Below are 23,711 nucleotides of genomic sequence, written 5' to 3' on the forward strand. Positions count from 1 at the left end.
GTTGTGGTCTGATTATAATTATACATTGCGAACATGTATCTATATATAAAAGGAAATGATTGGGGCTTGGGGGTTGGCAACAAACATGCTGGCGCCTACCTCAAATTAGGACGTGCAAATCATGAAAAAAAATTCAACCCGACCTTGGCAGCATTGTTCTAAGTTATTGGAATCGTATGGATGAAATGGTTACTGTTCTAATCATTTTCGGTGCTGTTAGACTATATCTGTTGTGGTCTGATTATAATTTTCTAATCGTATGGATTGGTGGGGGAGAGTAGGTTATTCATGTGGATGGAATTGATTCTATATATCATACTCTTTTTTGGGAATACGCAGAGAAATAAGTTTGTGCAGTGGGAATCGAACTTTGAACACATATATACCTAATCTAGTCGAATATTAATTTCCGATCAAGTCATCTCTCGTTAGTTCTGTATATCATATTTGACATTCAGATGTTTCTTTAATCTGATTTTGGGTATTAACAGCATGTTACACAAACTTACAAAACCTCATTGCTTGTCCACATCTTGATGAAGGCTCATTTGGAACTTTTTTGGGTTCTCAGTCATGATCAAATTGCTTGTTCTATACAAAAAAAAATTCAATATGTGCCCAAATTAAGGTCACTGAGCAACAACCCCGAATCTTGATTAAGGCCCAGTTGGGATTTTTTTTTCATTACATGTCTTGATCAATTAGTCACTTCAGTGGGAGAATATGGTCTTTCTATTGCACATGAAACATATAAGTTTTGAGGGGTATCAAACTTTAAAACACATAGCTTGTCATTTAGGCATGAGAAGAAAGGAACAAAAGAAGGAAATTGAGGCAAGCACACATGCACTAGATCGTACATGTGGTGGATATTTTTCGCCCACCAAGGAACTGTCCGCTCTGGCCACCTATGCACCAGTTAGTCCATTCTCCCGCCAACTCGAACCCATGACCTCTTGGGTACTTACTCTCCCATCATCAAGATGTCATGGGTTCATGTGAGGGCAGGCGGGATATTTTCTTGAAATAAATCCATGAGGTTGTAGGATTCTCAAAGGCGTCGTTTGACATTTCATTGATTACAAACTTTCGGGTCTACACTTCCCGGGCATGGGCGGATGGGCCCACTCAAATTTCTTTCTTTAACCATCAGGCGGCCTCAGCTTCACCTCTATGTTCTTCTGCATTGACTAAACTTCACGTTAACGGCTTCTGCTCCGCCTCGGAATATATTAAACAATTTGCACATAAGTCAATTTAGGTTGTTCCGTTGTTGAATAGTTTTATGTTTTTCATTTGATACAAAGCAAGGAGGCTGCTGTCCAGTGTTGTGTTTTGCATGCAATATATATGCATTCATCATCAATGAATTTTGGTTGTATTAGTCTTCCGTTACATGATTTGACTCTACTTCTAGTCAAATTTTATTCAAGACCCTGGCTTTCCACGTAACTCTTTTAATTTATATGAATATATACATATATATATGCAACAAAAACCCTACGTTTTCTTACATTTGTACTTTTGTACATTCATTCGAACTAAACCTACGTAATCCATATAAAAGGCAAAAGAAATTGGTAAGGTCTAGTTTCAGTTCACGCACCGCAGCTATCTTTCAATCACATTAATTACCATTTCTTAAGCCTTAAATCATGCACATATTACTTAATACTTAATAGTTTTTAACGTATAAATACCTGACCCCCTCTTCAACTTCTTCACCATCAAAACCTATAACGCATTTCATCTTCTTTGTCCATATTCCAATAACACCATCAAATCACAACCATCGATGCTTCTCAATCATAAAAAAGAAATGGCAACTTTTTCTAGGTTTAATCTTCATAGTGTATTGCACTTCTCTTCATTGTATTTGTATCGAAACCCTCCTTCTCAGCACCAATTACATACAATGTGTTAAGCTATGGAGCCAAACCAAATGGCGTGAAGGACTCAACGCAAGCATTTCTTGATGCATGGAGCGATGCCTGTGGTTCTAATAAATCAACGGTGATCTATGTCCCCAAAGGAAGGTACATGGTTGGATCTATGGTCTTCAAAGGAGTGTGCAAGAGCTCTGACATCGCTTTCCGAGTCGATGGAACGCTTGTGGCTCCTGCGGATTATAATGTATTAGGGAAAGCTAAGAGTTGGCTTAGTTTTGAAGGAGTGAGTGGTGTTTCCATTTTAGGTGGAGCTCTTGATGCTGGAGGTTCACTCTTGTGGGCTTGTAAATTGGGCCCAAGAAGCAACAACTGCCCTAATGGAGCTACGGTACTGTACTATCCCTTCTTTTTCCCTTAATTTTGGATTATTATTTGATTTTATTTTATAGTGTTTTGGTATTGATTTATTAATGAATTTGGGTGCAGACATTGAGCTTCACAAATTCAAACAATATTCAGATAAGTGGATTGATGTCGATTAACAGCCAAATGTTTCACATTGTGATCAATGGCTGTCAAAATGTGCACATTGAAAGAGCTAAAGTCATAGCGGCAGGGGACAGTCCCAATACTGATGGCATCCATGTCCAGTATTCCACAAATGTTGAGATCATATCTTCTTCTATCAAAACTGGGGATGATTGCATCTCTATTGGGCCTGGTACCAAGAACTTGTGGATAGAACATGTCACGTGTGGGCCGGGCCATGGAATTAGGTAGCTAATTGTACTTACAGCAGTCCATGATTGGTTTGATATGCATCTGATCTTGTATTTAATCACATTTGTTGGTCATTGCAGTATTGGAAGCTTGGGCAAGGAATTGGATGAAGAAGGGGTACAAAATGTAACAGTGAAGAGAACCATTTTTAGTGGCAGTACAAATGGGTTCAGAATAAAGTCATGGGCCAGGCCCAGCAATGGATTTGTTCAAGGGGTTAGATTCATTGGTGCAGTTATGCAGAATGTTCAAAACCCTATCATCATAGACCAACATTATTGCCCACATAATCTAAAGTGCCCTAATCGGGTACATTGGATGTCTTAGTCAGCAGTCTTACGGATCTCAATGGTTTTTGTCCCAACTATCCCAAATGCTTTGATATGAATCATGTGGGTACACGATTTCACATGGATCATAGGCATATGTTCCATCATTTGGGATAGATAAGACAAAAAACACTGAGACCATTAGTATTCTTTTTTGAGTTGCTAGCATGAATATCATATCAAATAATCCATCGTTCTTACATCATCTTTCAATTGCAGGTTTCGGGTGTCAGAATCAATGACGTGATGTATCAAGGAATCCGAGGTTCATCAGCGACATCAATAGCTATAATGTTGGATTGTAGCTCTAAATACCCATGCACAAACATAAAATTGCAAAATGTACACTTGACTTACATGAATCGGGCAGCTCAATCATCATGTGCCAATGCAGTAGGGAAGACGCTGGGGTTGGTTAAGCCAGATAGTTGTTTATAATAAAGTAGTTAGTAGGAAGTTGAATGGAATTCTTTTGTATATATGTACACCTTCTGCACAGACTTCTTATGTATATTTTCTTATAATAAACGTTTGGTATTGTTGTTCCCACGGTTACATAAGCATTTGTGGCATTAATTTCCAAAACAGCTATCTGTTTGAACGATGATACTATGTGACAAATATAAAATGGTTTAATCTTTTTTCTTCCTAATTTCTAATACATTCCAGGCCATTGTACGCTTGATTTACTGTTTCGTTTTTAGACCCCCAATTTTACCTCAAATCCATGTGAAATTGTTGAATGTTAAAAGGTTTCTACATGTGTGTTTATAATCAATAATTATCCCACATATCACATGAATTGAGAGTTTGTAGCATTGATCATTTCAGTAAGGATTTAATACTGTTAGGAAGTTTTTTATTGGTCCACGACATGTTTATCCTAAAAGGTAAATTAACTTTTCAAAGCTGTTGGGATTAGTCTTAAAATAGTCCACCCACTTTGGAAAACAAGTCCATTGAACCATTTTACTTTTCTTTTGGGTCGTTCAAGCCCTTACCACTATTTCTTTTACCATTGTCCATAGAAGGAGATGGAGGTATGTGAGGATGATCAATTTCTTGGACATCATCATCTAAACACATGTGTTCTTCCTGCCCATATGGATTATTCTCCTCATATATTTCTTATGCCCTTCTTTTTTTTGATGCAAAACCTCCAATATACTGCTGAATTTGAAAGCGTACATCAACTTGTACTTTCCTACAAACCTCAACTTCTCCTTTTATCCCCGCCAGATGTTTTTTAAATCTACTAATACCACCACCCCTATAGATATTATTGCAATAAAAGCACATTAACTTTTTACCTCCTGCTTCAAAAATTTCCTTACAATGCTCCCATGTTGGATCAATTTTCTCTCTACTAGCACTAGATCTATTACTAACAGAAGTATTTGTTGATGGAATGGATTCATTGGTTGAGGGTGTAGCAGAGGAATCCAATTAGGAATTAAGAAGTTACCTATTGTTGACAGAGCTGGAGGCTGGAGCAGATTGACCACTTCAACTCTTCAAGACTTGAACATTCTTACAGGTTACTGCTTGAACAAAACAAATAACAGAAACCAAACTGCCTTATTAACAACTACCAACACAACAATTAACTAATTTAAGCAAATACAGAGTTACAGAAGTGAACTTACGGGCAATGAAAAGAGAAGTGGCTGAGGAAGTCGTGTGAAGTGGAGACTGAACTCTGGAGACGACGATAGATAGTGGAAGGGGAAGCACCAAAGTCGCGATTGCGTAGAGGATAGTTGAGACTAGAGAAGACGACGACGGTGGAGGCTGGATTCGCTTGAATGTGAAACGGCGAAGTGAGACTGAACACCAAAGTCGCGAACGAAATTGCTTTAACAAATTAGGGATTTTGATTTTTACTTTTTAGGGATTTTAGTTTATTATAAGATTTTAGTATTTTACTCTTTTAGACTTTTAGTTTCAGTTTTCGTTTTAGACTTTTAGTCAACTCGTAAGAACTTACCATTTAGAATTAGAGTGTCTTTTATTGATGTAATGATCTTAATGTTACACTTAGACACGTTAGTGTTGTATTACTGTGTTTAATAGTTAATACTTTAATAATTCATTTTTATTAATTATTTAATTGATTTCCTTTTTTCAATAATATGCAATGGTTCAATCAAAACTGGTCGGGTTTGCAATTCAATAGAATTCCGTCCGGTTCAAACGGCTTTTCCCGGGTCTATTGCATAACATGTATTCTTGTAGGACCGTGCCGGCTTGACGGCCAGTTCATTGGCCGACATGGTCCGGTTCTCACAACACTGCCTTTTATACCTTTTTTTTTTTTGATGAACTTTTTTATCTTATTGTTGGAGTGAGTTTTTATCAAAGTATGTAACAGGGTATATAAATGACTTTTTGAGTATGTATAGTGCAATTTATATACGCAATTATAGAACCCTTGTTGGAGATGCTCTTACTAATGGAAAAAAAAAAACCCCACTAATGTAAATGCAGTCTTATTGCGTTTATTCTTATTCTTACTTTCAATTTATATATATAAAATGAAGGCCTCAAGGATGTCTCCCCTTAAATTGTGAAGAATAGCTAAAATAGAGGTAAAAAGCTTCTTCTTAATTATGGAAAAACCATCAATACTAATAATAAAGATCCATCAAAAATTAAATAACACATAATATTAAAGATGTTAATTACTGGAAAATCAATGTTATTACAATGATAACCAATTAAATGTGCATAAATACTAATAGAAACAACAAAAAGTGATTAAAAAATGTAAAATAATGAAAAGTTATGGCTAAGCAATTGAACAATCATAATCATAATCATATAATTAAGATAAGTGTATTACAAAATACTGAAATGCTTTAGAAGCTGTAACATTTGCTTCTGTATGGCTCAAACTCTTGCCACATGTAAAAAAATTAAATTAAATTAAATTGAAGTTGTATTAAGAAACGCTTTCAATCATCATGTCTTTTCCGCCTCATATGATCAACCATATGTTACAATTCAATAATGTCATGTTATATATGACAGTGCTATTATCTTGCTACTGAATGTACTCGCATTATAATTAAAATCTTTGTGAAGTGAATTGCACTTCAAACTTTGTCACTTTTAAAAACCTTTTAGTTTTACCTTTTAGTCGCGTAAATAAATGGGGACACATATTTTCGCTTTGTTGACGCTACTGAGTACTCAAGTTTAGAATGAGATTCATAATTTGTCCATTTACTATTATGCATAGAATGTTGTCCATACACATATTTTTGGTGACCTTTACCACTTTGGAGAAAAAAACAGAGCAAACAAGAATTGCTAAACTCTAAGCATATTTTTTCCTTATGCATCAAATTTTTCGCTACTCTTAGAAAATTATTTCTTAACATATTGAGAAAAATGTATTGTAGTTATTTGTTTATCTCACATTTATCTCTATGTTCTATAATTCAAGCTCTGTTGTTTATCATGGTAACAAATTATAGAAAAATTATCAAAAATCTTTATTTTTCAAATTAATTATGTGTCGCGCGAAGCACGAGTATGCAACTAGTTCTTAAATGAATCTGGAGTCAATTCTTCATGTGAAGATCATGTCAAAATTGTTGTGCCATCACGTCAAAATGAGAGACAATGAAATCAAATTCTCCATTCTTCTATTTAAATCCAAGTGGGTTTGCTTCAAATGCACAATTAAGCAATCACCCAGATTTCGAATTTTTTGGAAAAACCAACTCGAACTTCTTTTTCATCGGTGAATTCTGGTTCATTATTTGGCCGAATCGACCAGAGATTCTGGTTCAAACCTACGATTTCTCGTTGTGTTCAAATTTGACCTTCCAATTACTAGAGTCACGAATTGTAGACGCTAAAATCTACAATCAATTTGTTGTCGTCGATCGAGGCCTATGGCAACCCTACAAGATCAAAGAAGGTTGACCGTCAAACTTGAACACCGGTGTGGTGTCGACTGAAACGGTGGGAAATACTTTAAGTAAGAGAAGTGAAAGGCTTTTAGAGAGAGAGAGAGAGAGATACCATGTAGTTGAGAGAGTAAATGAGGAGGACCCCTCCCCTATTTATAGTCTCTCTAATCACGTGGTCAGCACGTGTTGACTGTACGGATGGACTTCTTCATTGGGCCGCGATTGGGCCTATGGCTTAATTTGACAACTACAAGACATCATGGCCTTAGAGCCCCTTTATACTCAATCCCTATATGGGCCTTGGGCTTACTTAATATCTAAGTCAAGTTGGCCATCAGGAGCATACTTGGGCCGATCTAAACAGGGCCCATACGTGGGTATCCACCCATGTGTCAAACTATTTCGGTCCAACAGTTTTTGGCCCATACATTTTGTCCCCCACTCTCGGAGTCAAGTTCCATGACTTTGAGAGTAGTCAAGTCGTTGGTTGGAGATCAGCAGCTATTTGGAATAGATCGTCTGGTTGCCCTCATCAAATTCGTTGGTTCGGATGAATGTCCCTGGCCTTTTGGGCCTGAACGTTAGACTCTCTCGGGTCTAGTTGTTCGTTCAAACGAATGTCCCTGACCTCTTGGGCTTTGAACGTTAGAGTCTCACGGGTCTAGTTGTTCGTTCGGACGAAAGTCCCTGGCCTCTTGGGCTTGAACGTTAGACTCTCACGGGTCTAGTTGTTAGTTTGGACGAATGTCCCTGGCCTCTTGGGCTTGAAAGTATCTGGAGAGATCTTTAAATTAATTGCAACTGTCAGTTTCTGACGCAGGGTTACCCCAGGCAAGCCTACGGTCTAGGGGTATTTAATACATTCCCTTTCTCACACGTTTTGTCAGAGCATTTATAGCGGGGGAGGAGAGGTGTCGCCATTTCTTCTCCCGAAGTAATCATCATCAGGCAATGAATGATCTTCGTATCTCGCGATACCTTTTATAAATTGTGAGGATAATTTCTCCTGTCTTCTCCAAAGTTTCCTGCTTGTCTTGTTCATGGTTCCCCTTGTTTTGGTACCATTCTTCTCCACGTTCCAGGTGATTTTCTTGCCTTTTCTCTGTAGTTACTGTCGTTTTGTCAGTTTCATCATTCTTTCTAGCGTTATTTGGTTGAGTTTCGGACCCTTTTAGCCAGTTCGTGCCTGGCCTTCTCCGTCGGTGTTTGGGATTTTCTTTTCCGTTATATCTAGGTTTTCGGTGTCGGATTCGATGACCTCCTCTTCGCAGTTAGAAGAGATTGCTAATCTAAAAGAGTCTGATTTGGATGAGCTAAGGGAAAATAAGAGATTCAGCTCGCTCGTCGAGGATTATGCCCCTCTTTATAACGTAGCGGACAGTACGGTGACATTAGCCAAGGAAGGCATGGAAGAAGATGAGCCTGGGCCAAGCTGGCCGACTCCTTTAAATGTCATTCTCCGTCGAAGGAAAACTCACCATAAGTCTAGGTTGCGGTATGCTGAATTAGTTGAGGAAACTGACCCAGACGGGGGTCAAGCCCTCCCTACTATTGGGGCCGAGTCGATCTAGGTTGATGGAAGGCCACTTAACTTTTTAGTGAATACAGATGCTCCAGCACTCAGAGGAAATGATGTTTCAAGGCTGAAATATTGCTACAAATTTCCGGCCGGAGTCAAGGTAAAAGCTCCAGCGTTTTACCAAAGGGTTGACTGGGAGGTACCGGGCTGGATCGCTATGTACGAGGCTCCTTTTAAGTTGGGTCTTCGTTTTCCAATACCGCAGTTAGCGCGGGACGTACTGCGTTTTTTCCTTATCGCTCCGTCCCAGCTTATGCCGAATGGATGGAGACTTTTGCTTGCGGTCGAATGCCTTAGCGAAAGGCTGGGACGTCCATTCGGGTACAAGGAGTTATTGAATTGCTACTACCTGAAAGAGCATCCGGGTGATCCCGGTCGGTATACTTTCAATTTTTTTTGGGTTCGAGGGGAGATGGTTTTTGGTCCTGGCGGATCGGATGAGAATCCCTTTTTCTGGAGAAAAGCTAGTAAGTGCATTTTACTGTTTGCTTCGCACGCAATTAACTGATTGAGACTTATATTTTTACTTTTGTAGGGAATCTGAGCACGAGACCTGATTGTGGTAATTTCGAACGGGCTTTCAGCAGTTTTATCGGGGATCTAACTGTCAAGCAAAGGGACTGGAAGGATATCTTGAAGGAATCAAACTTGCGTAGGAGTTCTTTGTGGTCACACGTTGAACATATTCGAGAAGGTATCCCCGTGCCTAAGCTTAAAGATTTAAGTACTGTTTTATGTATTGCAAGATCGTGCGAACTGTTGGGATACCAATTTTCTTTTCTCTGAAATTTGAATGTAGCTGAAAAAGGATTGTCAGACGACACGATGGTTGGCCCTGTTGATGTCAAAAAAGCTACGGATGCATTTGAGGGAGAAAAAAGGATGCTCAGGAGGCTAAAAAGGACAAGTCCTCCAGGAGAAACGGTGGAAAGAAGGCAACGGACAAAGTAGCAGACACTGTGGAACCAGGAGATCACGATGTGGTGGAAGTCGAGCGTCCTCACGAAGCTAGGCCAAAAAGGAAAGCAAAAGAGTTGGATGATTTGCCTGGCAACGTAGTATTTACCTTTCCTGAGGGGACATCTGCCTTTGGCGATCCTGCCGCGTTTATGACTGCAGCGAGTGGCCTAGTGTTTCCGGCCGACGTGGAAGAGTTGACGGACTTTACGACCGAGAGTATTGCAGATTTTAGTGCCACCCGTGCCTTTCAGGTATGTTTTCGTCGATCTATATATTACATCGTTTTGACCTCCGAAAAGCATGCGTTTAAAAGCAATTCCTTCCGATGTAGGTTTTTGAAAGCTGCCTTTATATGCCTGAGTAGTATGGGGTAATGAAGCAAAAATACTTAAATGCTTCGGTCAAAATTCGAGAGCTGTCGGCCGAAGTTTCATTGCGAAAGAAAAAGGAGTGTGCAGCAATTGCCAATGCAAAGATTCTTGAAGAGAAAACAGGGTTGCTGGAGAAAGAGATTGAAGACCTCAAATCTCAGGTCCAATCCTTGATGGCCAGTAAAAAATCCTCAGACGATGAGGTTGCCGACTTGAGGAAGCAGTTGGAATCTACTGTTGATGATGCGATCATTTGTACGACCGGAAATTTGATGAGGGAGTTCAAGGAGGGGAAATCCTCTTAATGGGATGTCGACCTGCATATTCGCAATCATGAGGAGTATTTGAAAATGTTTGCTAAGGACAAAGAGGAGGATGATGATGCTGATGATGCAAATGATGGCGACGGTGACGCTCCCCCTTCGGCCTGAACGTTAGATGAACTTCAGCTGTATTTGACCGGTTTGTGTCACGGCTTGGTGTCGTCCGGTTTCTGGCATAGAATACTTAGGATTTTTTGGTTAATCAAGTGAAAGTGTGTTTTTGGTGATGTAATTTTGGACATCGATTTATTTTCTTAATATCAGTTTCGATCGTATTGATCATCGGTTTATTTTCTTAATATCAGTTTCGATCGTATTGATAATAGTGGTTGTACTAGTTGTCTGACGTACGTTTATTTTAATCGTTTGAACGAGATTATAACAAAAGTAGGGATTTCATTTACTTAAAAATGATACAACTTGAGATGGATAGCATTCCAACTGTTGTTCAATTTCCAACCGTCTTTGGATGTAAGCTTGTATGCTCCTCGTCCGACAACTTCCCTAATCTGATAGGGTCCTTCCCAAGTTTTCCTGCCCCATGCTCTTTGGTGTTCTGAAAGACTTTTCTAAGTACAAAGTCTCCAACTCGAAATATTCGGGTTCTAACATTTTTGTTATAGTGATGCGCCATCTTTTGCTGATAGATTGCCGTTCGAATCCTTGCTTCCTCTCTGAGTTCGTCAATCGTGTCAAGATTCTTCTCTAGCAATTCGTCATTCGAACTCTGGCTAATCCATTGACATCTGGCTGAGGGGAGCCCGATCTCGACGGGAATGACCTCTTCCGACCCATATACAAGTGAAAATGGAGTTTCCCCTGTCGGAGTTTTGGCCGTCGTTCGATACGACCACAATACTCCCAGTATCTCCTCCGCCCATTTGCCTTTGGCATCCTCGAGCCTTTTCTTCAAAGTATGATAGTTTTGTTGGAGGACTCAGCATGTCCGTTCGATTGGGGGTTGCGCGGAGTGGAGTAGTGTAGCTTGATTCCATAATTGTTGCAAAAAACTTGAAATTTATCGCTCAGGAATTGGGAGCCATTGTCGGTCGTTATCTTCTTTGGAATGCCGAACCTACAGATAATGTTTTTCCATATAAATGTCTTCACCTCATGGTCCCGGACTTGCTTAAAATCTTCTACCTCGACCCACTTTGTGAAGTAATCCGTTAGGACCAGGACGTATACCCTTTGTCTGGAGGCGACCCGCAATTTGCCAACAATATCCATTCCCCAATGCATGAAGGGCCATGGTGCGAGCATAGTCGGACGAAGTTAGCAGCATCTGCTCGCATCGTAGGCCAAAAGTAGCCGCTCGTTAGGGTTCGATTGGCCAGACTTCTTCCACTTGAATGGTTTCCCCACTCTCCCTCGTGTAATTCTAAAAGAATGTCTCCACCTTGCCTAGTAGTTACGCAGCGGAGCAATGGACCGGAGTACGACTTCCTATAAAGCTGACCATCGTAAATGGTGAACCGAACAGCTCCCGCCCTGAGTCGTCGGGCTGCTTTCTTGTCGAGCAGCAACTCTCCTTTGTCAATGTACTTGATCAAGGGGGTCATCCAGCTGTCTTCGGTGAAAATTGTAAGGACTTTATCAACATCCTCGGTTGCCAGGACTTCGAGGTGTACAACTGGTATAATTTGTGGCTCGTTTTTCTGTAGGGCAAATCCCAAGTTAGCTAGTGCATCAGCATGCGAGTTTTCGAGACGTGGCACTTGCGCTATAACGAATTCCTCGAACGAGTCTCGAAGCTTCTTTGCTAACTCCAAATATGTCATCATGTTGGCTCCGCGAGCCTGATAAGTCCCAAGTAATTGATTAACGACCAACTGTGAATCCGACCGAACAAAAATTTTTCTTACCTTAAGTTCTTTTGCAAGCTCCAATCCAGCAATAAGAGCTTCGTATTCAGCTTCGTTGTTGGTAGCTCGAAACCCACAACGGATGGACTGCTGCATTATTTCCCCAGAGGGTGAAGTGAGAACGACTCCGAGCCCGCTTCCGTTCATGTTGCTGGAACCATCAACCGAGAGAAACCACGTCCCTTCTGGATGCTCTGTTAGACACAACAACTCGTGCTTCGCTTGGGCCTCGATTGGTGGAGTAAAGTCAGCTACAAAGTCAGCCAACACTTGAGACTTCATCGTCGTCCGGGGTTGGAACACAATGTCATGTTCACTGAGTTCCACGGCCCATTTTGTTAATCAGCCAGATAATTCGGGCTTGTGGAGTATGTTACGCAACGGAAAGGTTGTAACAACAACGATCGGGTGACATTGGAAATATGGAAGTAATTTTCGGGCGGCCACTAGAAGTGCTAGGGCTAACTTTTCAAGTTGGGAGTACCTTGTTTCTGCATCAAGTAGGCTTTTGCTGACATAGTAGACCGGCAACTGTCGACCGTCTTCCTCCCTGACTAAAACAGCACTAACGTCGTTTCAGAAACTGTAAGATATAATAGAAGTGACTCACCCTGCTTTGGCTTGGAAAGTAATGGTGCCGATACCAAATAATGTTTCAGTTGTCGCAAGGCTTCTTCCAACTCGACCGACCATTCAAAGTCCTTGTTTTTGTGAAGAATACTAAAAAAGTTGTGGCACCCGTCGGATGAGCGTGAGATGAATCTGCTTAGGGCCACTACTCTTCCGGTCAGCTTTTGCACGTCCTTCCTGATATCGGAGATAGGATATGGAGGACCGACCGAATTTGATCCGGATTTGCTTCTATCCCCCACTGAGTCACCATGAAACCAAGGAACTTTTCGGCCGACACCCCAAAAGAACACTTGGTTGGGTTGAGCTTCATGTTATACTTTCGGAGCACTTCGAATGCCTCTCGCAAGTGCTCCAGATGGGATTCAGCTTTCAATGATTTCACTAGCATATCATCAATGTAGACTTCCATAGTTTTGCCCAGCATAGCGGTGAACATTTTGTTTACCAACCTTTGGTATGTTGATCCTGCATTTTTCAAACCAAAAGGCATAACTTTATAACAGAAAATACCTCTTTTAGTTATGAATGAGGTTTTCTCCTGATCGTCCGGATGCATGAGAATTTGGTTGTAGCCTGAGAAGGCATCCATGAAGCTGAGGAGTTCATGCCCGGCAGTAGAATCAACCAGTATGTCGATGTGCGGGAGAGGGAAAGGATCCTTTGGACATGCTTTGTTCAAATCAGTGAAGTCGATACAGACTCTCCATTTTCCAATTTTCTTTTTGACAACCACAACATTCGCCAACCAATCCGGATATTGAACCTCACGAACGGAGCCTACGTCGATAAGCTTTTGAACTTCATCGTTTATGATACGATTAAGCTCGGGCGCAAACTTCCTTCTTTTCTGTCTGACAGGCTCGTGATTCGGGTCGACCCGGAGTCGATGGACAACAACTTCTGGATCTATCCCTACCATATCGGCGTGTGACCATGCGAAGCAATCCTGATTCTCTGTAAGAAATTCAATCAGCTTAGCTCGAATATCATATTCGAGGTGTGCACCGATCTGTACTTTGTGATTTGGATAGTCTGGATGGATCTGAATGTCATCTAATTCCTCCATGTCTGGCGAACCTCGGTCGACTATAGCAGCTTGGTCTTCCGAGGTCGTCAGTTGTTGTAATTGCTATAAGTAATTTGTTTTCCCTCTCAAGGCACTGGTGTAACAGTTCCGTGAAACAAGTTGTTCTCCCCTAATCTCTTTGACCCCCCATTTTATAGGAAAACGTATCAGCTGATGGTACGTTGAAGGTACCGCTTTCATCTCGTGGATCCACGGTCGACCGAGTATGATGTTATACCGAGAAGAGCTATTCAACACCACGAAGTTAGTGTTGAGATTTATTCCTTCGGTATAAAGTGGCAAGGCGATCTCGCCCAGGCTGTAGACCTGCTCTCCGCTGAACCCCAGGAGTATTGTTGACTGACCAATGATATGGGATTCATCGATTTCCATTGCTTTGAGACAGCTTAGGAAGAAGACATTCGTCGAGCTGCCATTGTCAACTAAGACACGCTTAATAGTGTAATTAGCAACAAGAATAGAGATTACCAAAGCATCGTGATATGGATTGAGTAATTGCGCGGCTTCAATGAAACTTATAATCTGTCTGGATGGCGGTATGACAGGTTCAGTCGATCGTAGGATTGGGTTTACAGCCTTCCGGGCATTTCTCTTTGCAGCTGAATGCGATATGCCACTGATCTCAGATCCAGCGATAATGACTCCGACTGACCCCTTTGGCTTCGGGTGAGCCGGTGGAGTCAGCTCTCGCTCATTCCTTTTGGCCATGGTCTCCTTACCTTTTTCGGTCAACACGTCTTTAAGGTGCCCACGGTTCAACAACTCGATAACTTCATCGTGTAAACATCGACAATCCCGAGTGGTGTGGCCATGGTCTTGGTGGAAGTCGCACCATTTTGACGAGTCTCGACGATCTACCGGGGACCTCATTTTCCTGGGCCACTGCACCTTGTTTCCCAAGCTCTTGAGAGTGGAGATCATTTCGGTCGGTTCAATATTAAACGAGTATTCCGGTTTTCAAAAATCGGCTGATACAGATCGAGATCGATCGTATTGTCGTCTGTCATGGAGTGATCGATCGGACCCTCGAGGTCGATGGTCCTGGCATTGGTCCTTGCCGACCCCAGCATGTCTGACCCCTCTCCTGATCGGGGGTTGTGGTTGATTGCTTTCATCTTCATCCCATTTTACCTGGGCCCACGCGCAAGCTAGCGCATCCTCCATGTTGGTGCATGGGAACTTCGTCAACTCCTTATAGAGTTCGTTGGAGGGTGGCAAACCCTTTTTGAAAGCTGTGACAGCTGTCTCCACGTTGCAACTAGGGATCAGCACCTTCTCCTCTAAGAAGCGACCAATATAAGAGCGAAGAGATTCCTCCGACCCGCGTCTGACTTTATAAAGATCGTCCGAAGCTTTGGGTAACCTCCTGCTGCTAGCAAACTGCTCTATGAAAAGATCTGTCAGTTGGGTGAACGAATTGATCGAAGCATTAGGGAGGTTAATGAACCATTGTAGTGCTGGACCGTTGAGACAACATCCAAATGCCTTGCACATGCATGCTTAACGAGATTCCCTCTGCACAGTGAGGGTGAGCATCCTTTGTCTATACTGAGCCATATGGTCGTCCGGATCGCTGGTGCCATCGAAGGAGCCCATGTTAGGGAGATGAAATTTTTTCACCATTTCCACCGAAGCAATGCGATCGGCGAATGGAGAATCAGAATAACTGTCGGGCAGGCTTTTCCTAATTGGCACCGGAACTCCGGGAAGTCGTCTGAGGAACCTCTCGACTTCGGTTAGTCTCTGGGCATCAGATAAACCCTCAGAGTATGACAGTCCAGCACTAGTTATCATGGTTGGACGAGTTGGTGGGGGCGAAGGAAGTCCATGATAGGCATTAGATTGTTCGCCAACCGACAAGGGGAGGTGTGGCATATTGAATGACTGAGATCGTGGCTGACAAGAAGTTTCAACTGGATTGGGAGAGTCCAGTGACTGCATCGAGCCGATATTGAGACGGACCTATGAGGTCGGAGGCGGCGTGAGAGCTGGGCCATCAACTGCTCTACTTTACTCCTCAAGGCGATGTTTTCTACCCAGACGGAGGCACTCTCGGCCTTTGCTGCAGCCTTGTCTTCCGCCATTTGAGCCTTCAACGCAGCCAATTGAGTAGTGAAATCAATTGAATCGTCCGAAGACATGATGAGTTGGAGAGTCGTCTGGAAGTAAATGATCTAGCCGAATGATTGTCAAGGCCCCACGGTGGGCGCCAAATTGTAGACGCTAAAATCTACAATCAATTTGTTGTCGTCGATCGAGGCCTATGACAACCCTGCAAGATCAAAGTAGGTTGACCGTCAAACTTGAGCACCGGTGTGGTGTCGGCCGAACAAGCTCCGACGGTCAAGTCAGTGAACGGTGGGAGATACTTTAAGTGAGAGAAGTGAAAGGCTTTTAGAGAGAGAGAGAGAGAGAGATACCATGTAGTTGAGAGAGTAAATGAGGAGGACCCCTCCTCTATTTATAGTCTCTCTAATCACGTGATCAGCACGTGTTGACCGTACCGATGAACTTCTTCATTGGGCCGCGATTGGGCCTATGGCTTAATTTGACAACTCCAATACATCATGGCCTTAGAGCCCCTTTATACTCAATCCCTATATGGGCCTTGGGCTTACTTAATAACTAAGTCAAGCTAGCCATCAGGAGCATATTTGGGCCGATCTAAACGGTGTCCATACGTGAGTATCCACCCATGTGTCAAACTATTTCAGGCCAACAGTTTTTGGCCCATACAATACCTCGAACAACAATACTGATGTATCTTTGTTCACTGTGAGTTTTTTGGCCAAAGTATCGATCCGGACAAGAGAATCCATTTCCCAACTAGAAAAGATGGTTTCTTTATCGGGTTCATTGTTGCCTCCCCTGACTTCTGCCGGTGCCTCCTCGGCGTCTACAAGGAGTGCCCTTTCAAGTTCAAACACGGTCATTCTGGGTTGTCATGGACAGAGGAAAGAACTGAAAAAGGTTATTTGTGCTTGTGTGGCGCCTCCGCAGAATTTGGGGAGTGATGGGTTTGCTGCTATCAAATCCAATGTAAGTAATTTGTTGGTTAATTTAATTTCCGCATTATTTTATGTTTTTTCTTCATTTTTTTGAAGTGGCTTATTGGCAGTTCGTTTAGGCTAACTTGTGTTGGGGCTTATTAGCTGAATTTAGTCTCCTAGTCAATTATCTGGCTAAGATTAGTTTTTTGTTTCTAGATTATAATCCGTTTAGTAAATTTCTTTGGAGCCCCATGGGCGGGCTGAAAGTGCTTTAATTGCCTGCTGCGTGTAGGATGAGAGTACTCATGTGTCGGGTTTACCGTGTAGGGTGGGGTCGGGGTCTAATATGGCCGTGTCTTCGATGGTTTTTAGTTAAAACAAAAAAAATCTGTTTTACCTCGACTACAATACAAGCTACGCATGTTATATTTTTCTCTTGGTTTAACTGTCAAATATTGTTCAAGTTTTCGATTTTGTACCACTTAATCTTGCTCGATTAATTCTCTGGGCTCTGTAAAGTTCTGTACTTCTGTTTCCTACATAGTTTTTACTTAAATTTGTTTCTGTTTTCTATAATTTTGTGGCAGTAATTGTGTATTTACTCCTATTGAAATGAAGTTAATTATATTGAATAGTGTCTTTTTGTGCTAACCGGAAGTCATGTTGGATCTGTCTATTCAATTTTCACCACTGAACAGTTTTTCATTCTTGCTTCCACTAGCAATGTGATTAGGATTCGTCAACATTGGAGAATTTAAGCACAATATGGGAGCCAAAGGATGAGTCTGATGTTCTCATTGAGTGTAGAAATGTGTACAAGTCTTTTGGGGAAAAACATATATTGAGAGGTGTGAGCCTTAAGATGAGCTTCATATGATTTCTTCTCATCTGATCTGAGAATGCTTCAGCTTCATATTTTATTTTATGATGTTATAGACTTACTGACTTACTGCTTGAGGACCAAAGGTGTCTTTATGTAACAAGTGGCATTCATACTAGACCATTAGTTAGTAATTTAGTATAGAAACTATATGGATAAGAATCTCATTCTTTACTGATCATTAGTATTGTTGTTTTATTTGTCTAAGGTACTCTTGCATAATCTGTGTTCTAGGGTTGCATTCCCATTTTGCTCTTTATTCCTATTGGCTAAAGAAAAAAGAAGAAGAAAAGAAAGGCATCATTTAAGTGCAAAGCACAAAATGCTTGGGTAAAAGGAAAATTTTATGCCTTGACTTTTTTCATCTCCATGATATGCAGATTAGACACGGTGAAGCTGTTGGAATAATTGGACCTTCTGGCACTGAGAAATCTACGGTACTGAAGATTATGGCGGGACTTCTTGCACCAAACAAGGTCAGTTGCTCTTAATCTTGCTTCTTCAAATGATCTTGTTGTTTATTGAGCTTGATTAACTTATAAATTAATTTTGTAATGGGTCCTCTTATGTCGACTCTATCCAATGTCTAATGAGCAGGGAGAGGTTTATATTCGAGGTAAAAAGAGGGATGGTCTGATCAGTGATGAGGAGATATCTGGGCTTCGAATTGGATCGATAATTTTATATTTTAGATGTAAATCATGATTCTAGTTGTTCTGGGATATACTGGCTGATATTTTCTAATTATATGCTTAACAGGTGTTTCAGAGTGCCGCACTTTTTGATTCTTTGACCGTTCGTGAAAATGTTGGTTTTCTTTTGTAAGAAGCAGTCTATTGTCTTTAGAAATTTTTAGTTCCTTTGGATTCGCTGGGGTAGTGGCTGAAATTTTTTATTTTTGATTTTGTTTAGGTATGAAAATTCAAAAATGCCTGTAGATCATATCTCTGATCTAGTGACAGAAAATTTGGCTGCTGTTGGTTTAAAGGTATCAATTTCTCGATCTTATCATATTGTTGTTATTTCTTGCTTTATATATTTGGGTTAGTTGTGAGGGCATCCTTGGTTTTGTAGTTGCTGATCAACATTTTGTGGTTCATGCTACTTCTTCTATTTATATCTTTTTTTATTCAAGTTTATTTAGATTTGTTGATACTGCTATATATATGCAGACCTTCGACTTTTGACCTAATCGAAATGTAAAATCTAACATTTAATAGTATTAAGGGGACTGAGGATCGATTACCTTCTGAGTTGTCTGGTGGAATGAAGAAACGAGTTGCATTAGCTCGCTCTATAATTTTCGATACTACGAAAGAAGCCATAGAGCCAGAGGTATGTTGAGCAACCTTATGAATCTCACCCCTTTATACTGTTTCTTGAGGTATGTGTGCTGATAGGATTGTCCCACATCGGAAGATGTGAGAGCTAATGTGTAGTTTATATCACGTGCTTTAATGTCTTTTGGATGATAAGTCAAGTATTAGCGCTCCTCGTTCTCAAATTCTCCATCAAGCCGCATTTAGAATGAATTTGCTACTGCTGGTCTTGCTAGTTCCTCCTAGATGGGGATGTAGTTGATTCTGTCTGGCTTTATGTATAATGTTGACGAAGCATACTGTCTGATATGTTCATGTTAATTTCTTTTTTGAAGCATCCTGCTAGAAATGTGTGAAACTATTTGCACGAAGCTCTCCTGTGCCTGTTATAGGACTACATTATATTAAGCTTCTGACATACAATTATGTAGGACATGCCACTTCAATGGTCTAATTATTTGTGTTGATGGTTTTTCGGCAAATAATAGCCAATACGGTTACTGGTTTTGCTTTCTAGTACTTGCTTGGAATGCATTATTAAGTGAAACAAATATTTTCTTCTTTTCATCTCATCTCCATATTGTTTCTATAACTCCAAAAGGGCGTTTATTTCGGTTTAAGTTGTCAACCACTTTCTGAATATTCTTTTCCAACTCCTCAACAGGTGCTTTTGTATCATGAACCAAGCTGGGCTAGACCCAATTGCTTCTACTGTAGTTGAAGATCTCATCCGCCTGTCCATACAAAAGGTCATCAACATCTTATGTGGTTGTTACTCATCAACATATTACCATTAGAAGAGCTGTTGACAGGTTGGGCCCTCGTCTGAAGAATTGTGTTCTTAGATGTTTTGTCCCAGATATATGATACCCTAACCTAAGCCGTTACCCGTATATAGGTTGTTGTTTCTCTATGAGGGGAAGATTATCTGGCAAGGAATGACTCATGAATTGACGACATCAAACAATCGAATCGTTCAACAGGTAATGATCAATGGTAGTTTTAGACTCTAGAAGATGTAGACTCTCCTTTCACTTGAATTACTTGATTTGTACGGATTTAAGTCATCCTTTTCCCCGTTATAGTCAGTTGGATCTTGTTATTTCTTTTACACACAATTCGCATTGTAATTTACGTTTCCCATTTTAGTTCCGTAATCAAAGGTGCTCTCCTGATACTGGTAGAAAAACACAGAAGTTCTATGTTGAGTGACCATGATATGGTTACCATTGTTGTTGCTTTCTGTCTTCTTCCAGCTTACAGTTGCATTGTTGCTCTAGATTTATGTAAGAATTACATTAATTAATGCAATCCCACCGTCATTTTCCTGTGTTTTCAGTTTGCATCAGGGAGCTTGGATGGCCCATATCAAATACTAGCTAGAATATCAATCGACCTTCAGTCGTTTACAAATGCGCACAGGAGAACTTATTTATGAGTGCCTGTAGAATCTCCTTAAGAGAAGCTCAGAAATGGCAGCCGGAATTAAATTTTTGCAGTTTCTTACATGGAAGACTTCTGCAGAGAATCTTGGAGCTGACTGACAAAGTCCTTGGCCCCAAAAGAGAGATTTTATCAGCAACTATAGCGCCCAATCCATGTTGATATACAAGCTTCCTAAGGCTAGCAGATAGATTGTACTTTTGATATGTATTTCACCATTGTTTGGAGGCTCTTGTAGGAATTGAAAATACAATTTATATGTTGAATAGATCTGATCATATTGTCTCCGTTAGACTTGTGTTCATATCTTTGACAAAGTTTTATGTTGACCGTCAACCTATTATAACTCTTCTCCTTTATCCGGGCTTGGGATCGGATGTAGGCACAGACGGAGTTCAAAATGCAAAAATAACATGATGCAATTTATGCTATTCACTGTAATAATTCGAAAGCACAGCACATCTACTCCCCTGCAGCTAAAAATATCGAAACTTTTATCATCTTCATGCAACATTCTCAAATTCAAAGCTGTTTTGTTTAACATCAGTAATAAACATTAAGAACCATTCTCATTGGCAGCGAGACACTTTAGTTTGAAGGATATAATTCCTTGCTCGAGCTGAACAAAAGATAGCACCAAGACCAAGATAGAAACTGACAAAGGCACTTAAAAGGAAAACCCAGATGGAGATTGGTCCGTCCACCATTTCTTCTCCAAAAGTTTTCCCAGGCACCAGCGGAACGCCTGACCTTTTACACCCTTCACCAGAGGACTCCATGCAAAGATCTGGGTTTCCTGCAAACGCTCCTGGAAACCTACGTAACCCCTGTTTGTTGGGAACAAATCCTGAGAAACTGTTATATGACAAATTTAACAGCGTCAGCGCCTGAAGACTCGAGATGTTAGCCGGAATTTGACCTGACAAAGAATTATGAGACAAATCCAAGGCTCTTAAATTCCACATCTTCAGCAAGCCTGGAACCTTGCCATCAAAGAAATTGAATGATAAGTTTAGGAACTCTAAACCATGTAGACCAAATAAACCTTCAGGAATCTGTCCATGGAGTAAATTATCAGATAGGTCAATTCCAACAGCTGAAGACACAACATACTTGAAGCTCACTTCATTGCTATGAACAACCACCATGGAAATTCTGATCTCCATATCATGCAATGCAACAGTTGGCTCCCGAGAAATTCTTCTGCCAATGTCTTCCTCATTAAAATTCAAGCTGGCATTAAAGTTACCATCTGGTATGAAGCCAGAGAATCTGTTGCATGAAAGATCCATCATTTGTATTGCCTGAAATGTGAACAGCCAACTTGGTAGATCTCCATAGAACTTGTTCCGAGCCAGAGAGAGGTACCTAAGGTTTGACCATTTGGTTATTGCATCATTTAAAGATCCAGAGAGATTGTTGGAACTGAAATCTACAACCTCAAGAGATTTACAGCCTGCCAAAGTTAGAGGAATCTCCCCAGAAATCCTGTTGTTGCTTATATCCAGTATCCTCAGGCTATCCAACGCATCAAGCTCAGGTTGAATCTCACCAGAGAGATTATTATTATTGAGTATCAATGCAAGTAGCTGAAAACACCCAACAATGTTCAACGGGATTGAGCCAGATAACGAGTTGTACGAAAGGTCTATCACTTGGAGGTAAGTCAAATTTCCAATCCTTGCAGGAATTTCCCCAGAAACAAGATTGTGAGAAAGAAACAGTGCTTGCAAGCTTTTCAGTTCCGTAATCATCAATGGGATATTACCAGAAAACTGATTGCGTGAGAGGTCGAGGAACACAAGCCCTGATGTCTCTGTCATCTTCGCAATTTTACTTGGAAGTGGTCCTGATAAATCATTGGAACTCAAGTCCAACACAAGAAGCTTCTCTGAGAACACAAGTCTTGGAGATATCCCATAATTCAGGTGATTGAATGATAAATTCAGATGTGTGAGTTCTTGCAGTGAGTCAATACATGTAGGAATGCCACCGACAATGGAATTATTAGCCAAATTTAGAACATTGATAGAGTGAATGGAAGCAGAAAAACAAGGCAAAGTACCCGAAAACGAATTAGACCCGAGATTAAGATAAACTAGAGGCTGATAAAAGTCGGGAAGATCACCGGATAAGTAATTGTTCCCAAGATCCAAATACTTAAGAGAATTCAAGTGCAACAAGCTCTCAGGAACTTCCCCACTGAAAGAATTGAAACCCAAGTCAAGTTTCTCCAAATTGGTTGAGAAATTACCAACCCACCAAGGAAAAAGACCTCCCAAATCTTGATTACTATTCAAAACTAGTTCTCTCAATTGCGTAAGCCTCATGAATGTGGCAGGTAAAGCACCACCAAACCTGTTGTGACCGAGATCAAGGGTATTGAGATTTTGCAACCAACCAAAACAAGACGGGATTTGGCCTGTGAAGTTGTTGTGAGACAAAATCAACATTTTAAGAGATACAATTTTGCACAAGTTAGGGTGAACATGACCTGACAAATTCATGAAGGACAGGTTGATCGATACAACCCGACCCGTCTGACTTTCACATGCGATTCCGGTCCAGTTGGTGCAGTTGGAAGCAACCCAGGTTGACAAGTTCTGTTTTGGGTCTTCAACCCAAGAATCGAACAGCAAAAGCGACGCCTTATCTTCCGGGTCTATGTCAACACACTGAGAAGGGCATGAGCACAGAAATAGCAGGAACAAGAATGACAACAGATGTAATTTGACAGTTCTATGAGCGTGAACAATCATAACACTTTTCAGCGCCATTACTGCGAGGGGAATCTCTAGAACCCAAAATGAAGAAAGAATTCAAGCCTTCAATAGCTGTTCACTGGCAGTAGACTGGCAAGATATGTAATTTTGTGCTGTTAGAGGGCTAAAAATCAGAAACCCATCTTCCAGAGCAAGACTTTCACAGAAGAAGGTCATCCCAAAATGACAGAAAACTTTAGCTGGAAAAACTAAGCATACAAACCCATCAAAAAGCAATGGCCGTATGTGTAAATACAGACCCAGAAAAAGAATAAAACAGCCCAAAACTCAGCAAGAATAATGTGAGGTAACTGTGCAACAAAACAGCACAATCCATCAAACAGTATCTATTCCAATACAAGGATAATAGTTGAAGAAATGGTCAGTGGCGGTAGACGTAAATTAAGCTTAAACCCACTTTCTCTAAGAACTTACCAACAATGGAGAATACAGTTGAAGGGAGACAGACTGCTAGTGTATTCTCTGCAAAGAGGAGTAAAGAGAACACAAACAGACATCATTCCTTCTCTTGCTTTTCAATTTTGTTTCTAAATCTCTTCCAATAACCAAATAAAGCTGGC

General features: G+C 40.8%; 4 protein-coding genes and 1 pseudogene across 6 annotated transcripts; 2 read left to right on the plus strand and 3 right to left on the minus strand.

The window, feature by feature from the left end:
• Positions 1 to 801: 801 nt before the first annotated feature.
• On the plus strand, positions 802 to 3,436 carry LOC120007269 (polygalacturonase-like). The gene is made up of 5 exons (XM_038857470.1): positions 802 to 960; positions 1,852 to 2,277; positions 2,376 to 2,665; positions 2,750 to 2,978; positions 3,218 to 3,436. Exons 1-5 carry the CDS (start codon positions 802 to 804, stop codon positions 3,434 to 3,436), a joined length of 1,323 nt encoding a protein of 440 aa, XP_038713398.1.
• A 7,163-nt stretch (positions 3,437 to 10,599) lies between these two features.
• LOC120007270 lies at positions 10,600 to 13,715 on the minus strand. Its single transcript, XM_038857471.1, has 8 exons — positions 13,413 to 13,715; positions 13,160 to 13,307; positions 12,967 to 13,114; positions 12,627 to 12,877; positions 12,501 to 12,570; positions 11,340 to 12,332; positions 11,163 to 11,226; positions 10,600 to 11,058 (listed from the first exon to the last, which is right to left on the minus strand). Exons 1-8 carry the CDS (start codon positions 13,713 to 13,715, stop codon positions 10,600 to 10,602), a joined length of 2,436 nt encoding a protein of 811 aa, XP_038713399.1.
• A 63-nt stretch (positions 13,716 to 13,778) lies between these two features.
• On the minus strand, positions 13,779 to 14,657 carry LOC120007271. The gene has a single exon (XM_038857472.1). The coding sequence runs from the start codon at positions 14,655 to 14,657 to the stop codon at positions 13,779 to 13,781; it is 879 nt and encodes a 292-aa protein (XP_038713400.1).
• A 1,867-nt stretch (positions 14,658 to 16,524) lies between these two features.
• Positions 16,525 to 20,659, plus strand: LOC120007850 (annotated as a pseudogene).
• A 153-nt stretch (positions 20,660 to 20,812) lies between these two features.
• LOC120007849 (receptor-like protein CLAVATA2) lies at positions 20,813 to 23,711 on the minus strand. Of its 3 annotated transcripts, none has more exons than XM_038858314.1 (2): positions 22,863 to 23,711; positions 20,813 to 22,790 (listed from the first exon to the last, which is right to left on the minus strand). In XM_038858314.1, the coding sequence occupies exons 1-2, from the start codon at positions 23,143 to 23,145 to the stop codon at positions 20,938 to 20,940; spliced, it is 2,136 nt and encodes a 711-aa protein (XP_038714242.1). In that variant the 5' UTR covers positions 23,146 to 23,711; the 3' UTR covers positions 20,813 to 20,937. The 3 variants fall into 3 exon arrangements, with proteins under 3 accessions (XP_038714242.1, XP_038714240.1, XP_038714239.1); XM_038858312.1 differs by having other exon boundaries at positions 20,813 to 23,220; positions 23,566 to 23,702; XM_038858311.1 differs by having other exon boundaries at positions 20,813 to 23,339; positions 23,566 to 23,702.

Source organism: Tripterygium wilfordii, chromosome 10 (assembly GCF_013401445.1).
Source record: "Tripterygium wilfordii isolate XIE 37 chromosome 10, ASM1340144v1, whole genome shotgun sequence".
In the NCBI taxonomy this organism is placed as follows: Eukaryota; Viridiplantae; Streptophyta; class Magnoliopsida; order Celastrales; family Celastraceae; genus Tripterygium; species Tripterygium wilfordii.

Excerpts from the sequence above, each read along its gene's own strand:
- LOC120007269 (XM_038857470.1), top strand. The coding sequence starts at position 802 with ATGAGAAGAAAGGAACAAAAGAAGGAAATTGAGGCAAGCACACATGCA. Across the intron at positions 961-1,851 it reads TCGAACCCATGACCTCTTGG|TGTATTGCACTTCTCTTCAT; the intron begins GTACTTACTCTC and ends TAATCTTCATAG. Across the intron at positions 2,278-2,375 it reads ACTGCCCTAATGGAGCTACG|ACATTGAGCTTCACAAATTC; the intron begins GTACTGTACTAT and ends ATTTGGGTGCAG.
- LOC120007270 (XM_038857471.1), bottom strand. The coding sequence starts at position 13,715 with ATGGAGGAATTAGATGACATTCAGATCCATCCAGACTATCCAAATCAC. Across the intron at positions 12,333-12,500 it reads CTACTTGATGCAGAAACAAG|TGAACATGACATTGTGTTCC; the intron begins GTACTCCCAACT and ends CGTGGAACTCAG. Across the intron at positions 11,059-11,162 it reads TCCTGAGCGATAAATTTCAA|AAAAGGCTCGAGGATGCCAA; the intron begins GTTTTTTGCAAC and ends CATACTTTGAAG.
- LOC120007271 (XM_038857472.1), bottom strand. The coding sequence starts at position 14,657 with ATGATCTCCACTCTCAAGAGCTTGGGAAACAAGGTGCAGTGGCCCAGG.
- LOC120007849 (XM_038858312.1), bottom strand. The coding sequence starts at position 23,145 with ATGGCGCTGAAAAGTGTTATGATTGTTCACGCTCATAGAACTGTCAAA.